Raw genomic sequence first — 17,229 nt, forward strand, 5'->3', positions numbered from 1 at the left:
TGGTTTTCCCGTTTACACAATAACCACTTCTCCATAGGGTACAGCCACATACATGGTATAAATAAATATAACCAAGTCTTTACTAGGTAGGCCCATAACTTCAAAATCGGAAACCAAGGCCTACATGAACACCCGATTTATTGTGGTATAGTAGGAACCATAGACTTAACATAAACTTCCCCCTTTCATCTCATGCACAATGCCACGTAGTATCCACCTCTACAACCCCAGTACAGAGCGTCTGTTGTTAGCGGTAGAAATGCCCCTTGAAACCGCTGTGCCACGTCCTGTTTCTTTAGCCTATGTACCTTCCGTGTCGTGACACTGTCATTAACTAGGCCAAGTGTGTTACGCCTCAATCCGGATAGTAATCCACTTGGCTTGACCTAAATTAAAATCCCCAACCGGTCTGCCTCTAACAGTAGCAGGATGCACCACTCAGAGATCTTCTCCTGTGTAAATGTGGGTTATGGGTTAGGTCATCTTCTGTGTAAATGTGGGGTCTGTGTTAGGTCATCTTCTGTGTAAATGTGGGGTCTGGGTTAGGTCATCTTCTGTGTAAATGTGGGGTCTGGGTTAGGTCATCTTCTGTGTAAATGTGGGGTCTGGGTTAGGTCATCTTCTGTGTAAATGTGGGTTATGGGTTAGGTCATCTTCTGTGTAAATGTGGGGTCTGGGTTAGGTCATCTTCTGTGTAAATGTGGGGTCTGGGTTAGGTCATCTTCTGTGTAAATGTGGGGTCTGGGTTAGGTCATCTTCTGTGTAAATGTGGGGTCTGGGTTTCCCACCATGGGCTACACGGTGTGACAGTCGACACAGTCGTCAGACATGAGATTTTAAATTAGCACCTGGCCACAGTTGATTACCTAGTCTCTCGAGATACACTGACCCCAGCTTTCCTAGTTGCTTCAGATTAGTTGGTCCTTCAATCGACCCCACCCCCCCCCCCCCCCCAAACAATGATTCAAATCAATGTGTAATAAGCTAGTCAATCACAACATACATTGACAATATTTAAAAATTAATACAGGCAATATTTTTATAAAGTGTTTATTGCTGCTTGTAAATTTCTTTCTTTCATGAAATCAGTAGAGAGAGATAGGTGAAAGGGCAAGCGTTATGTACAGTCATCTCTACATGGAGGTGGGCAGAGGACAGAGTCAGGTGATCGTCTGGTCAAATATCTTTGATGTCATCAACATGTCAGCTATCTTAACTTAAATGTCATTAACATGTCAACTATCTATACTTAAATGTCATTAACATGTCAACTATCTTTACTTAAATGTCGTCAACATGTCAACTATCTATACTTAAATGTCGTCAACATAACTATCTATACTAAAATGTCATCAACATGTCAACTATCTTTACTAAAATGTCATCAACATGTCAATTACTGTTACTTAAATGTCAATGACAAGTACTATCCTGGCATCTAAATGTCAAGTAGAGCATGTTATAGAGAGAACTATACAAGTGTGGTACAGCAGTATAGCATGAAAGTGAAGCAACAAAACCACAAAGAAACTTCCAGAAATTTCTCAGGTTTAGTTTTTCAAAAAAACTCTACACAGATTTCTAAAGGTTCAGAGATGGAAGTATCAAGCAAATAAAAAAATACAGATGTAAAGTTGAAATATGTTGGCTGAGTGAAAGAATAGTGGATTGGAATGTTTTTCGTAAAAACAAGTTTCAATGTGTGCCCATGACGATCACACGCTTTGCATAGAAATTTGTCAAGAGATAATACAAGCCTCAGCTGGTGATAAAAAGAGATTTAAAAATACATTTGGCTTAAATAACAAAGCTAAGCTTTCAAACAAGATGTAGCTCACTCCAAATCCACAGAAATCTTGTCTCAGTCAAGCAAACACAGACTTGCGGAAATAGGTGGTTTAGGTCTTATTTCTTCTATATACAATGATAAATAAAAAATGTACCTGTACAAATAATGTAAGTTGTATTATGCTGAGATATGAAAACATTTTTTAGCCATGGGGGACTCAACAAGACAAAATCCAGAATTTTGGCTGAGCATTAAATACAAGGGAAAACAAAAAGCTTATCATTAGCGTGTAGCGTATAATCATTATGTGCTATTCGTACATCTCTCACAGCTACACATCATAAACAGAGTGTAAAAGAACATCTACACATAAACAGAGTGTAACACCAAGAAGGTGATGTAATCACAGAAGTAAGGAATTTTTTTTTCTAGTACGTAAAAATATCTCTCAAAATAGAACTGATGCTACCAGAGTAAAAATCTTTTATCACAAAAGTCAAGTATGTCTCCACTAGGAATTTTTTTTAAAATAAGTGGTATCACTTCATTTAGACAAAACAATACACGATTCAATTGTAAAATAAAGTTTTAGATAAAAGGAAATATAAATTAGAATCTAATTAATTATGATAATTATTATCTTGAAAGAAATGTATATGATAAAAAAGAAATTAAACTTAATAAGAAGGCCTAAAAGACTATTTACATTTGATTACTTCAAAATTAACTTTTTCTAAATTCGGATTAAAAACTCTAAAGTTTAAGATTTACAGGTTTAAAAATAATGTTACCCTAAATATCTTGCATCAGATTCTAAATGAAAATTAAGTAGCAAAAGATGTCAAATTAACATAATAAGAGGCTCAATTACAATTAAAAACATTTGACATTGAACGTAAGTTGAACCAGTGCATCTAAAAGTAAGCACTCTAAGCTACACAATTAAACTTGTACAATAAATCTTTACAGCCAAGCACATACATAAGTGTGGCTAACTACAGCTGCAGAACAGAGCAGCTACAATAAACCAGAATTACAAGGCCAATTTTACATCACAAGCGTAATGGTGTATGTACCACATCTCTCACACGTACCCATGTGAAAAACATAAAAATCTTAACATGCAAGGCATTTGAAATAAAATTCAGGATCAATGACATTTACAAATGAACAGTGGAACACTTGATTCTAGTTTAAACTTTGAGGCAATTAGAGATTTGTAAATATACACGACAACTGTACAACAGCAGCCTGTTCGATGTAACATGAATAATTTATCTTTCTTAAGATTAGATTTGATTTTCATGTAACAAAAGTGCGTAGAAAACAGTTCTGTTTAAACCAAAACAAGTTGTATTGGCTGAAGGTCAACAGAGCAGTTGTACAGACAACAGACCCATGACACTTCAAACACTTCCTGATGAAATGAGAAGTGAAACATCTTGATACTTGAGTGAAGGCAAGTTTTGTACAGATCTACATTCTGAGGTGGGTGACCACCACACATGGTTCTTGTTTCCATGAGGGAGGGCATCACATCCACTAGTGCCAGTTGTTGGATTTGGGGCCAAACTTGAAACAAAGTTTTTTAGGGTAGTTTTTATCTTTAGGGAGTTCAGAGAAATAACCCTCTAACCGTGAATACCTGGAGAGAAAAAAAAACATTAAAATATCAGCATTTAGTGAGAAATTTAAAAACTGTTCTAACTGTACACTAATTAATGAATAACTGATAAATAAATAATTAAGACAAAAAGTACCTGAGTGATCTGCTTAATTTTTCATATGTCATCTTCTTCTTGTTTTTCTTCTTCTCTCCCCACAAGCGAGCAACCTCAGTGGAGTTGACCACACGGAAAACTCCCTCTGGCTTGGAGACCCATTCAATAATTCCATGGCTGTGTGGACTCCTCAGGAGGTCTCTCATGAACTCCCACAGATGAAGCACATTTGAAACTGCAAACAAGGAATTTCAGTATCAGAACTACCCACAAGAAATACAAATTTACAAGACGCTTATGGTAAAGAAGTAACCTACCACCTAAATGAACACCTAAACAAATGAAGGAAGTTTCAGGGTCAGACCACTCTGTTTTATTGAAGATAAAATCTTACCTTGGCCAGGTTTCCTGCCAGGCTTACGTCTCTCTTTTTCGATGGTCGACGGAGAATCTCTGGAAATTTGTCTTTCCTTTTTCTTAAAGCTGGACATAGAAACGTGACTACCTGGGTTTCTCACAGGGGGTTCTGAAAGAGGCTATAACAGAAAAAAAACAACAAAAGTTTAAACAAACTGAACTAGACAGCCTAAAGTGTTATTTACCGTATATTTCAATAAACTGAATTAAATTAGCACATAGCTAATTGGCACATAACAAACCTGAAGTTGTCTGAAGTCCGGCAAGTGGTCTTCTGGAAGTGCAGGCTCATCAAAGCCCTCGTCTGAACATGGAGATCCATCAAAGCTTGTATCCCACTGAGGCTGTTTGCAGCTTTCTAGCGTCTGTCTAAAACAAATTTCATGGTGTGCTGTTTCAACTGTACTTTCATATCCATCTGGAGAAAATAAAAATCATTTTTTAAATATTTATTTTGAGCTGATTCTGTGTTTAAATCTGGCAAATAAAAATAGTAGCAAAGTTAAGCAGTCAATTCAGAAAACATTTTAAGAAATGCTTTTAACTTTATGTTATCAAATTGAGCTAGAACCATAAAACTAATCACAACCCCTGCCATGATTTTATGAGTGATAATCTGAGGCCTATTAATAACGTAAACCTAACTTTAGGGAATAGGCTAAATGTTCCTGTGACTGATTTGTAGAGTAAGAAATTTTGTTGGAATTCTGAATTGACTTGAATAATAACAAAAACATAGGCCAACTTAAAATTTAGGCTAAATTATAGGCCTAGGTTTAGGCCAATTTTATTTAAATAGCTTAGTTGAGTAACTTAGGCTACAACCTCTGACAGTAATATCATTAATATGAATCGATAGCAGACCTACAATAAAACAAAAAATTAGTCCTAGGCCTAACTGAAAAAGTTTAAACTTTAAACAGAGTTAGGCCCTAAGGCCAAAGATTTTAAATAGGATAGGCTTACTTTATTGCCTAGAAACAAAATGTGTAGCCTAATATTACTAAATTCTCAGTCAATAGTCCTACTAACCACTGTCTAGAATCACTAGATCTACAAGTAATACAGTTAGGCCTAATAAAAATAAATATTAGGCTTACTTTTAGGCCTAAGGGTAGGTTTTTCGATTCGTGAAATCTCGTTCTCGCGGTTTTGAAGCACCCGTGTTTTGGGCGGCCATATAAAATATCGAATCATTTCTTTCTCATGAAGTACATGATAGTTAAAACTAAGGATTGTATCGTAATCGGATAGATTTTCACTCGAAACTGCCCATGTATTTACGGGGCGAATAATTAACATTTTAATAATGGCAGCTTGACCTAATTTCTTTATTTGTATTTAACGAGGCAGTCGAGAGAAAGTCACGCTGACCTAGCTTGCGTTTCAAGTCGAATAAACTAAAAGCAGGTGCGTTCTACAATAACTTTATTGTAATATACAATTTGTATATCATCTTTACTATCAAATAAAAATAGAATTGTTTAATATAATTAGGGTGGAAACAATGCTTTTGAGGGTGTAAGTAATAATGCCATTTTATTATATTCTTGTTTGGTGAAAACGAGGCGCGGGAAAATGTGTGCCGCGCAAGAATCCAATCATTTGGCTAGATTTATGACTGTTTTTTATGTCATACCTAAAAATAGAATGTTTACGCTTTCTTCGTTGATGATCGTTTTTATTATTTTTTAAATTGAAAGTATGAATTATTAGTTAGATTGCGGATTTTGTAACTTGGTATACTTACCTTTTATCAATTTAAAAAACATAGCATGCTAATTGTGAACAAATATAGTCATAAAACACAGAAATATAAAGTTATAATTGCGATGTGCCACACCCGGGCCACACCCCCTCAAGAAAGCATGTGTTTATTAAGCTGTTTATCTCACTTTACAACAGTAATTAAAATTAATTTTCAAATTTTTATCACTTATTGGGTAAGATTAAGCACATGTTTACCAAAAATAAAAATAAAACAAAAGCAAATTCTGTTTTAATGAAGGTCACGGGTGAAGTTTTTTTTTCCTTCTGTCACGTTCAGTGGAGGGTGCCACAGGCTGACCTGACTTTGGAATTTTTTTCAGTAATAAGGACTTTGCACAGAAAGTTAAAATATGCTAAATTAGCTTAGTTTACTAGTGTTCTAGCTATTATTGATACATTTTTAATAAAAAAATCATTCTGTAATTCTCATCAAACAGCCTACCTAAGGGTCTTTAAAATTTAAAAGTAGGCCTAGAGAAATCTATCTAGGCCTACAAATTGTTTTTTTTTTTAAATTAAAAAAAAAGTTAAGAGAAGGATCAAATGCTGGTGGCTGTAGAGTCTAGAGACCTGGTAACTGATGTTACTAAAATATGTTTATTTCAATTACATAATAAAGGTCATCCACATATGTCGGCCACTCCCTTTATTAATAGTACAGTACTGCTACGCTTAACTTTTTAACAGGGCGACACACTTCCTGCTTCGGTACGGGTGAATAATTGTGTCAGCTAAACTACGTAAAATGAAATTGTATTTTACCTCTGAAGTAACTATTTTGATTCAAAGAGTCCGATTGTATTTTTTTACTTTCGATTCTTAAATCTAAGGGCTCTGGACAACATGAACACATGTTGTAGCCTGTCATACATTATTCGACTTATACATAACAGGAGATGACGAGTGTGTTGATGAAAAAGATTGTAGGGGAGACTACTCTAAAATATATGTATTACAAATAAACACACACATACCCGAAAATTACCGAACATAATAATTTAGAAAGTTCAAACTTTTAAACAGCCAAGGCAAAATTAAAATCGATACTCAATTTTATTTCCGTCGATATAGAAGATCTATAACTAGATCTATATGCAACTCATCCTACTTGCTAGAAATTAGAAATTGTTTCTCTGTTTGGACATCATTCATTTTTACATAGAATGATAGGCCCTGCTGGCATATAGAAATGAATGTCCTAACAAACAAGCCTAACGAAAATTCTAAATAACTTAAATAGACCAGAATCATTTGAGCCTGAATTTTTGAATAGTTAACTTAGATGTAGAAATCTAGAATAAGCAATAGTATCTCTATAACTTTAAATCCAAATATTAGATATAAATATTTCTTAAAGTCAAATAATAAGCTAAATGCTTTTAAATTATAAATTTAATAACTGATTACTGGTGGTCAATATTATTGAATAAATATAACTGGCTCTACTATATATACATTAGCAAGACATAGTAATTTCAAGAATGTTCAATCAATTATTAAATATTTTTTAAATATAGTTCTCAAATTATTACTTGGTAAGGCCTATAATTATTTTTAAAAACTTCTTAAGCAGGGTTTTTTTGGGGAGCACTTAAATTAAATATTCTTATTATTTTGCTAGCTATCGGTAATATTTTACAATCAATACTTTATAAGTTAATATTTTATAAAGCAATATTTTATATGATCTGTGTCTTTCAAGTTTGTTGATTTATGGTTTTAATACATTAGGTGTTTATAATTAATATGATATATTCTAAATTTAAAGTTATTTAATATCCTGATTGATTACTTGTAGTCATTAAGAGATTTAAACTAATAAACAGCGGCAATTTGATTGCAATTTACAGTTGATCCTAATTTATGTGTTATCAGAAAAAGAAGTTAACTTTTTATTCTTTTAGATCTATATAATTTATGGATAGATATTGCCGTAATCAGTTTTTATTATTGAATAAAGTGTTATAATTTTGTTTATTTAACAACCTTAATTTTGTGCATGTAAATTTTCTTAAATCAACGTTTGTGTTTATGACTTTTTGGACTTAAAGCTCATAACTATTAGGTCTGCTGGGTAACTTACGCAGAAGAGGATAGCTTTGAATCAATAGAACTAATTTAGACAATAATTAAATCGTTGATCAGCCAGTGGAATGATAGTTTCCTGACACAAAAGTTAATATTATGCTTTCTTGATACTCAAAGCAAATGTTTTGGGACAGGTGAAGAAGATTTTTTTATGTTTCTGTGACATTTAAAAACCTGTAACTCCAGTGCTCCTATTTTGACATCATTTCACATAAAAGTTTAAAAGCTGTTTAGTGTTTAGACATAAGTCTACAATAAAAGTTAGCATCAAGCTTCAGGCAATGAAGACCTACAAAGGAAAGTTTAAAATGGTTTGACATACCTGATCCTGGGCTGGGGGTTTGATATTCATCTGGGTATATGCTTGTTATGTCATAAAACGGTCTGTCATCTGTTATGTCTGGGGATAGGAAAACATGTTGTTGTACCTGCTAACCTAACATTTTATCTGGACAACTAATGTAATGTTAGACATACTGTTCAAACAATGGCATGATTATCACTTCTAAATGTTTTCATGAGACTGAGCAATGAAACTTTTGTGTGCAGTGCTTATTGTAGGTGAGAATTTGAGTAGACTGTACTCAGTGGAGAGAGATAAACTCTACTTCATCTGCCATGATAACAGTACAGCTAGAATGGTGAATATTCTTCTTTTTACAATTCTTTGATACACTTGGTGTGAAACATAATACAAATACCTAGAGTGTAGTCTTCTAATTTTAAACCCTCCCCTTCATAAACAATTTAAGCAGTCATTAAAAATGAATACTTAATATATTAATTTTTTTTTTAATTAAGCTCATCGCCAGTACCATTTGACATAAAGATTTATGGGACTGAGAATTATGGTAGAGAGCTGGACCGCTAAGCAGAAAATCTCGAGTTTGAATCCGGGTTCAAGTCAGTAGACTGTCCCTGAGTCCACCCAACTCTGATGGGTACCTAACTCACGTTAGGGAAAGCAAAGGAGGCTGGGCATAGTGCTGACCACACTATCCCTTTGTATGCAGAGAACATAGAAACAAGTGAACTCTACTTCACTTGCCCCATAGACCGTCAGGTTTAAAAGGGAACTTTACTACTTACTATGTAAAGAATTGCCATGTAAAGAATTGCCATGTAAAGAATTGCCATGTAAAGAATAGCCACTAAAAGAATTGACTTACGATTTAAGGGATTGAGCTCTATGAACTGAACACTCTCATCCTCTGTGCTGCTGTAGCTGCTGCCACTGATGCTGTCAGTGTTGAGGTCCTCCTCCTCTTCTGGGTAGTTGTAGGGGAAAAGCTGGGGGTCATTGTAGCTGCCCTTGTTGACGTAAAGCAATGTCTGTACTGGGGGCAGGAGGTTGTAGCAATGTCCTTCCATTTGGGGGTTGGTGTGGGTACTGTGGGGGGTGTTGTTGAGGCTGGGACTGTCGCTGTTTTCCAGAAAGTTATATGGGTCGAGGTCTCGAAGGTCAGAAGAGATGTTGTCGCAGTTGATGTAAGCACTGTTGTTGTTGTTGTTACAGTCTACTGCGGCTGTGAGCTCAGGGCTGTGCAGGAATGTTGTGCAGTTTTGGATGTAGGAGAAGTTGAAGTTGGACTGCTGGGGCGCAACTTCTGGGACAGAGTCTAGTGAACACAAGGCAGGGCTGAGTAATGTTTCTGATGATGAGAACGATGACGAGGATGACAGTGATGATATCGACGATGACGATAATGTCCTCGGGTGGTTCCTGTATTCCAGGAAATGTGTTGTGTTTTCGTTTAACATACAATCTCTGTTGCGTAGATTGAGTCTATCTACGCTCTGAAAGCAGGACGGCTGTAGGCATTGATTCTCCTGAGACGAGGTCCTTTGTCTGCTGAAATTACTGGAAGACTGCTGCGGCAATGAGGCTGAGAAGAATGTCGCATCTAAGTCTGCAATCGCTGCTTGTTGGATGGAAGTCTGAAAATTAAACGTTAATCAATGTTGATTGGAAGTTGTTTAAAAAAATTCGTTAAAAAATATATCAAGGGAAACAACCACTTTATTTTTTTTAAATTACTACGGTTACTTCCCCTTGATCGCTTTTTTTTCTCAGTCCTCCCTGCTTGAGTTTAGTGTAACTGCTCTTTAATACAAGGCATTGGATCATTAAAATACGAATAAAATATAACTATTACAATTTGTTACATTCAACTTCTGATTCATAATTATACTTTTATTAAAACAGTTTTAAAATAAAACAAGTTATATTGTTTACATGTAAAAATTACTTACGAATTAAATTACATTAACATATTTATTTATAGTTTTTGTTTATTGTATTATCAGTACTGATAAATACTTTAAATCTATTGAACACATCGAATAATAAATTACTTGTAGTAAACAAACGCGATAAAAAAACGAAAGCAAACAACGCGGCTCACCAGAATACGTACCGAGGCCACACTGTTGTCTGTGCGAATATTTGTAAACACGAACACTACTACAACAACACGCAGCCCTTCATTGTCATGCTAAGGTTTACATAATTACTAGCACCAGCTCCGTGAATTCGGCGAGACAAACACACAGACTACACCATACAATTTCTATCGCCCAGCCTACGATTTGTTTGGTATAACAATAGCAGAAAGCCAAACACAATCCTGTTTGCGGTAATCTTCAAGTGAATGCGGGACGGCATAGATTGAATAATATTGCGCACGGAGGGGCGCACCGTGCTAGCACATAGCGGGGAGACAGTCCCCAGCAATGCATACAAGGCTTGTGAATGAATCAACTCGAGTTACCTAACTTGCTAAGGCCAGTTGCTGTCGCCGTGCTACGCGATAATCGCCCTTTATTTTTCTTTTCAATCCTTTCGTTTACAAAAGAAAAATATAAATTTACCTGTGCTGAGAAATGTAGCCGACAAAAATAAAGATATTAAGTTGTGAAATATAAGAAAAAAAAATGAACATGAGATTTTAGAAATGGTAAATTAAATTTTAACACGCAATGTTGGACTCGAGTACAAGATCTAACGATACCTCATGTCCTAGATAAGACTAGACTAGTGTTTATATCCGTAGTTTAAGAGGCTCGCATATTGCTGTTGGCGCAGGCAAACGTGGACTAAGTCCAGAGCGCGTTAAAACAATGACATCATGCGGCGTTAAATTAATTAATGAGAATTAAGTTTAAAAAAAAACAAAAGATGGTTGCATACCATTGTTGATGAAGTTGTGGTTTAATTAATCCATGCACAGGTGACTAATAAAATATGTGTCCGTTTGGTCGTGGTGGCATGGGTCAGTGCTAGAAGATGTGCCGATAATGTTCAACTAAAAAGTTGTTGCAGTGGGCGAGAGTTTTTATCAGCACCACAACACTGCATGGGAAAACCTACTGCATTCACGATTGCGTGAAAATAAAGTCGCGCCGGATTGGGCCAGGGGAGGGCTATTAATAGCTACCAAAATCCCATTTTAATTTTAGTTTAGGGAATACCAACACGACGAGGGGGGAGAGAAATAAATTTGGGGGAAGGTGGTGGAGGCTTTGAGTTTTTGAGACGTGTGAGGTTTCGGGGTGGGTGCTTGTTATTTGGGGGAGGGTGTTGGGGGGGGGTGCTAGAGTAGGGTGGTTGGGCAGGGTGGTTGGGTAGGGTGGTTGGGGCATGTCAACAGTTGTACAAGAGAGCCGTGTGGTACTTGATGCACATGACCGTCTCTGTCGCCAGGGGGATCGCGATATTTTTTGACTGCTGGAACTGTTGCTTCACACAGCTCCTTAAACACCGTACGCCATACGTAGGTCACAGCGAGCCATTCAAGTCATGGACGCTTAATGGACTTGTCTCTGTACATACTAGTAACGTATTGTATTGTATGTGTGCATGACACAACACTTGCAGTGAGAAGACAGCAACGGTTGTCAGGGTCTTTCATATAAACACTTGTTGCTAAACATTTCGACATTTTCTCGATAAAAGAGTTACACAATACTCTTGTAAAAGCACTGCAACCAAAAATGATGAGGGTGGGATGAGAGAGGTTGAGGGGTGGGGTGGAAAGAGGGGGAGGGGCTTGAAAAAATTAACACAAAACCATGAGGAGCAAACAACTATCAAGTGATTGACCTCTTCGTTAATTAGCACCACGCTTAGTTGTTGAAGTGTTTTATTTTTCGAGGAAATTCATTTAAAAAATGTATAATAATATTATCCTTGATATTGAGCGGGTCAGGACACCGACAAGTTGTCTAAACACCGTCAAAAACCAGACCAAAAATTACTTGACACGAATTTGTACGACATTTTTATATTATTACCTGCGCTTTGACCAATCATTAGATATTTTCTAACATTGCACCAACAGATACAAATCCTATTATTTGTTGTCTTTTTGAGAAAATACCTTTCTAACAATGTGATAACTGATTGAGAAAATATCTTTCTAACAATGTGATACCTGATTGAGAAAATACCCTTCTAACAATGTTAGAACTGATTGAGAAAATACCTTTCTAACAATGTTAGAACTGATTGAGAAAATACCTTTCTAACAATGTGATAACTGATTGAGAAAATACCTTTCTAACAATGTGATAACTGATTGAGAAAATACCTTTCTAACAATGTGATAACTGATTGAGAAAATACCTTTCTAACAATGTGATAACTGATTGAGAAAATACCTTTCTAACAATGTGATAACTGATTGAGAAAATACCTTTCTAACAATGGGATAACTGATTGAGAAAATACCTTTCTAACAATGGGATAACTGATTGAGAAAATACCTTTCTAACAATGGGATAACTGATTGAGAAAATACCTTTCTAACAATGTGATAACTGATTGAGAAAATACCTTTCTAACAATGTGATAACTTGTGGGACGTGAATGTAGCTGTAAGCCTACAATTGACACTAGGACACACGGACGAGCGGTCAGGACTTTTCTCGTGTGCACGTCTAGCTCACCCTTGGACTTCGCAAGCTGGCGGCCTAATATGGGACAATAGGGGTCGGAATATGGCGGCCTAATATGGGACAGTAGGGGTCGCAAGATGGCGGCCTAATATGGGACAGTAGGGGTCGGAATATGGCGGCCTAATATGGGACAGTAGGGGTCGCAAGATGGCAGACTAATATGGGACAGTACGGGTCGCAAGATAGCAGACTAATATGGGACAGTACGGGTCGCAAGATGGCAGACTAATATGGGACAGTAGGGGTCGCAAGATGGCAGACTAATATGGGACAGTAGGGGTCGCAAGATGGCAGACTAATATGGGACAATAGGGGTCGCAAGATGGCGGTCTAATATGGGACAATAGGGGTCGCAAGATGGCGGCCTAATATGGGACAATAGGGGTCGCAAGATGGCGGCCTAATATGGGACAATAGGGGTCGCAAGATGGCGGCCTAATATGGGACAATAGGGGTCGCAAGATGGCGGTCTAATATGGGACAATAGGGGTCGCAAGATGGCGGTCTAATATGGGACAATAGTGGTCGCAAGATGGCGGCCTAATATGGGACAATAGGGGTCGCAAGATGGCGGCCTAATATGGGACAATAGGGGTCGCAAGATGGCGGCCTAATATGGGACAACAGGGGTCGCAAGATGGCGGCCTAATATGGGACAGTAGGGGTCGCAAGATGGCGGCCTAATATGAGACAGTATGGGTCGCAAGATGGCGGCCTAATATGGGAAATTATAATATGGGAATATAATGGCCTAATTTGGGACAACAGAGGTCGCAAGATGGCGGCCTAATATGGGACAGTAGGGGTCGCAAGATGGCGGCCTAATATGGGACAGTAGGGGTCGCAAGATGGCGGCCTAATATGGGACAGTAGGGGTCGCAAGATGGCGGCCTAATATGGGAAATTATAATATGGGAATATAATGGCCTAATTTGGGACAACAGGGGTCGCAAGATGGCGGCCTAATATTGGACAGTAGGGGTCGCAAGATGGCGGCCTAATATGGGACAGTAGGGGTCGCAAGATGGCGGCCTAATATGGGACAGTATGGGTCGCAAGATGGCGGCCTAATATGGGAAATTATAATATGGGAATATAATGGCCTAATTTGGGACAATAGGGGTCGGAGGATGGTGAATATGAATGACACAATGTGGGTCGCAAATAGGCGGCCAAACATAGGAGAATAGGGGTCCCAATATGACAATGTGATAGCCTAGCATTATGTTAGCCTAGCAGTATAATAGCCTAACAGTGCGATGTCCTAGCAAAGTGCCTACTGGCGCCTTTGATTTCAGTAGTAGTGTAGCACTATTACAGATAGCACAGTCTAGTGCCCTCTTTAAATGTAGCCTATATCTCTACTTCAATCATGTCGAGCTGTTTAGAGGTGAAGCACTGCCTAAAACGTGAAAGTTTTGCTAAGCTAAACTATGTAACGATTAAAAATATTAAAAGGAAATATAGCCCATTCTAGTATCCCCTTTACATGTATATTTGTACTATAAATCATGTTAAACTATTAAGAGATGTGGGGGCGGCGTGGTCGAACGGTTTGATTGCTGACCAGAAGGTTGCGAGTTCGGATCTCGGTACTGGTGACTGTAAGACGTCACATAGTGCTGAGGTCAAGAAACATCTACCCAATAAAAGAGGAATCTATACTTACTTTACTATTAAGATTTGTAACACTATAAAAATATTTTTTTTTTATAAACCTCGTTTGTGAATTACATAGGACACCAAAAAGTCGCTATTTTAATGTCAAGCATTTGCCTAAATTAGTCTTCTGCCCTCTGTCAGCTATATATGAGTCATCTGCCCTCTGTCAGCTTTATACAAGTCATCTGCCATCTGTCAGCTACACACAGGGCACCGCACTGGCAGACACAGAGACGTAAACTGATTTGGTTATGTCAGTCAGACATAAATAACAGACTTTTGTCCGACTATCAGAGAAGTGTAGACAAACGTGTGTACCTTCGTCGTCGATGAGCAGCATACACTAACAGCATACACTAGCAGCATACACTAACAGCATGCACTAGCAGCATACACGATCAGCATACACTCATACACCAAAATGTTATACTAAAAAACGTAGCACAACATGCTTACATTAACCTGAACGGTACACATTACTCACATACAACACACCACGGAAACCTGTATACTTCAGGCTACATCAAATAATGAAGCCCCTAATCACCGCGGTAACTGTTTATTAGTGTGTCTTTCATTCACTCAACTTTACCAGTCAACAAATATGGCTGTGAACGGGACTCGATATTAACCTTACTACAATTCAATAAAATCTAAATAATATATCGTCCAGTTTCGTTGTTGTATTGCGCTACCATAAAAATTCATAAATTTCTTTTCCACACAACAATATTGAGCATCTAAGAAAGTTTTTGTATTAAAGAAGGCACCAATGCCATAACAATAACGCTCTACTTACAGAAGTTGTTCCCTGGAGGGTCTATTTGATCGGCGTGTCGGCTCGTGAAATCAACTGGACGACAAACAACGGTGTACATCCTTAACAGATGCAGACCATAGCGTGTTCGCTGGCCCACGTGACACAGACGACCAGTGTAAACAGACATGAAGAGTGCGACACGGATATACAGCACTTCATCAAAACATCAGGCACAGCCACTGCTTATTGGATTTGCCCTCACAACTAACAGTGTTTTTAAACATTGGATTTGCCCTCAAATTAACCGTGTTTTTAAACATTGGATTTGCCCTCAAATTAACAGCGTTTTTAAACATTGGATTTGCCCTCCCAATAAGCCGTGTTTTTAAACATTGGATTTGCCCTCACAATTAACCTTGTTTTTAAACATTGGATTTGCCCTCCCAATAAGCCGTGTTTTTAAACATTGGATTTGCCCTCACACTAAGCCGTGTTTTTAAACATTGGATTTGCCCTCAAATTAACCGTGTTTTTAAACATTGGATTTGCCCTCACAATTAACCTTGTTTTTAAACATTGGATTTGCCCTCAAATTAACCGTGTTTTTAAACATTGGATTTGCCCTCAAATTAACCGTGTTTTTAAACATTGGATTTGCCCTCACACTAAGCCGTGTTTTTAAACATTGGATTTGCAGTCACACTAAGCCGTGTTTTTAAACATTGGATTTGCCCTCACACTAATCCGTGTTTTTAAACATTGGATTTGCCCTCACACTAATCCGTGTTTTTAAACATTGGATTTGCCCTCCCAATAATCCGTGTTTTAAACTGCTTCAGCTGTAATACACCAACACGCCGAGATTTTTTTACCTGTTTAAAAACACACGATCATGCACATACACAAGCAACGTATTTAAACCTCGTCAAATCTCTTTCATCCAAACCCACACTCCCATAGACGCTTTAGTAGACGGTCAAACGTACAGTTGCGGCCCTTTAAGCACATCATATCAAACACACACACATACACACACATACAAACAAACATACACACACACGCACACACACTTGGTCAGCTGTAAGATACGAACACACGTGGATGACAATTAAAAATACTATAAATTAGTGTCGTCAATTAGTGTCATTATTCAACTACAAACTGAGAACTAATTAGACACTCTACGTCTGCCACGGGACTAGGAGTCATGCCGAGCCCTTGTGACACTCAGGATCTTGATCTTTCTCTGGGGAAAGATCATCGCACCCACAAATCAGGAAAGATCTTTCAACCTCAAACAAGCATCGCATTTGCTGCTAGGATTTTACTTCGCTTGTGATTGGTGTAGTCTTTCTACGGACAATTGGACAGCCGTATATTCCCATGCACTGACTTAACAAAACACACACATGTATAAAGGACTTCTTAAGTTCCCTTTTCAAACCTGACGGTCTACAGGGCAAGTGAAGTAGAGTTCACTTGTTTCTGTGACCTCGGCATATGAAGAGATAGTGTGGTCAGCACTATGCCCAGCCGAAAGGATTTCTTAAGTGCGACATTAATTCTATTAAACCGTGAAATAAATGTAACGTGCATCGAAGAGAGTCCTGAAAGAAAGTGTCCGTTTGAGTGTGAGTGAAATAGCAAGGTACCTATGCAAACAACCAACAAATGGTACCAACTGATCAAACACAACGACACCAACTTACTTTGGTCGCGAAATATTGCTCCCAAACTTTTAATTTCATTGAACTCTGACTGAAATCAATAATCCTTTAACTGAAAATGTTCGATGGACGTCTCAGGACACGTCGCGGGTGGCTGTAGCCGGACAAAGACGGAATAAAGACTTGAAGACAACAGCAGATTATCATCCAGATTAAGACTACACCAGATTATCGTCCAGATTAAGCCTACATCAGTCTACTCTGTCCTTCGGATTTGTGAGCAAATCAAATCTTGTCTTACCATATAAGCCAAGCTTTGTTCTGCGAAACTGAAACATCTCTTCCCCTGAGACGATCGTGTTAGTAATTACCCCCCTCCACCCCGACCCCCTATTTTAA

The 17,229-nt window shown here is 37.7% G+C and overlaps 1 protein-coding gene across 4 annotated transcripts; it reads right to left on the reverse strand.

Annotated features, from left to right (window-relative positions):
- Positions 1–1,033: 1,033 nt before the first annotated feature.
- Positions 1,034–16,998, reverse strand: LOC131952552 (uncharacterized). 4 transcript variants are annotated; one of them, XM_059315271.1, is made up of 7 exons: positions 16,873–16,998; positions 8,955–9,723; positions 8,108–8,185; positions 4,170–4,345; positions 3,905–4,046; positions 3,550–3,745; positions 1,034–3,434 (listed from the first exon to the last, which is right to left on the reverse strand). In XM_059315271.1, the coding sequence occupies exons 1-7, from the start codon at positions 16,909–16,911 to the stop codon at positions 3,332–3,334; spliced, it is 1,503 nt and encodes a 500-aa protein (XP_059171254.1). In that variant the 5' UTR covers positions 16,912–16,998; the 3' UTR covers positions 1,034–3,331. The 4 variants fall into 4 exon arrangements, with proteins under 4 accessions (XP_059171254.1, XP_059171256.1, XP_059171255.1 ...); XM_059315273.1 differs by lacking the exon at positions 16,873–16,998 and adding an exon at positions 15,203–15,304; XM_059315272.1 differs by lacking the exon at positions 16,873–16,998 and adding an exon at positions 10,976–11,085.
- Between the last annotated feature and the right edge of the window lie 231 nt (positions 16,999–17,229).

This window comes from Physella acuta, unplaced genomic scaffold (genome assembly GCF_028476545.2).
Source record: "Physella acuta isolate Inbredline_101_S28 unplaced genomic scaffold, ASM2847654v3 ptg000876l, whole genome shotgun sequence".
Classification (NCBI taxonomy): Eukaryota; Metazoa; Mollusca; class Gastropoda; family Physidae; genus Physella; species Physella acuta.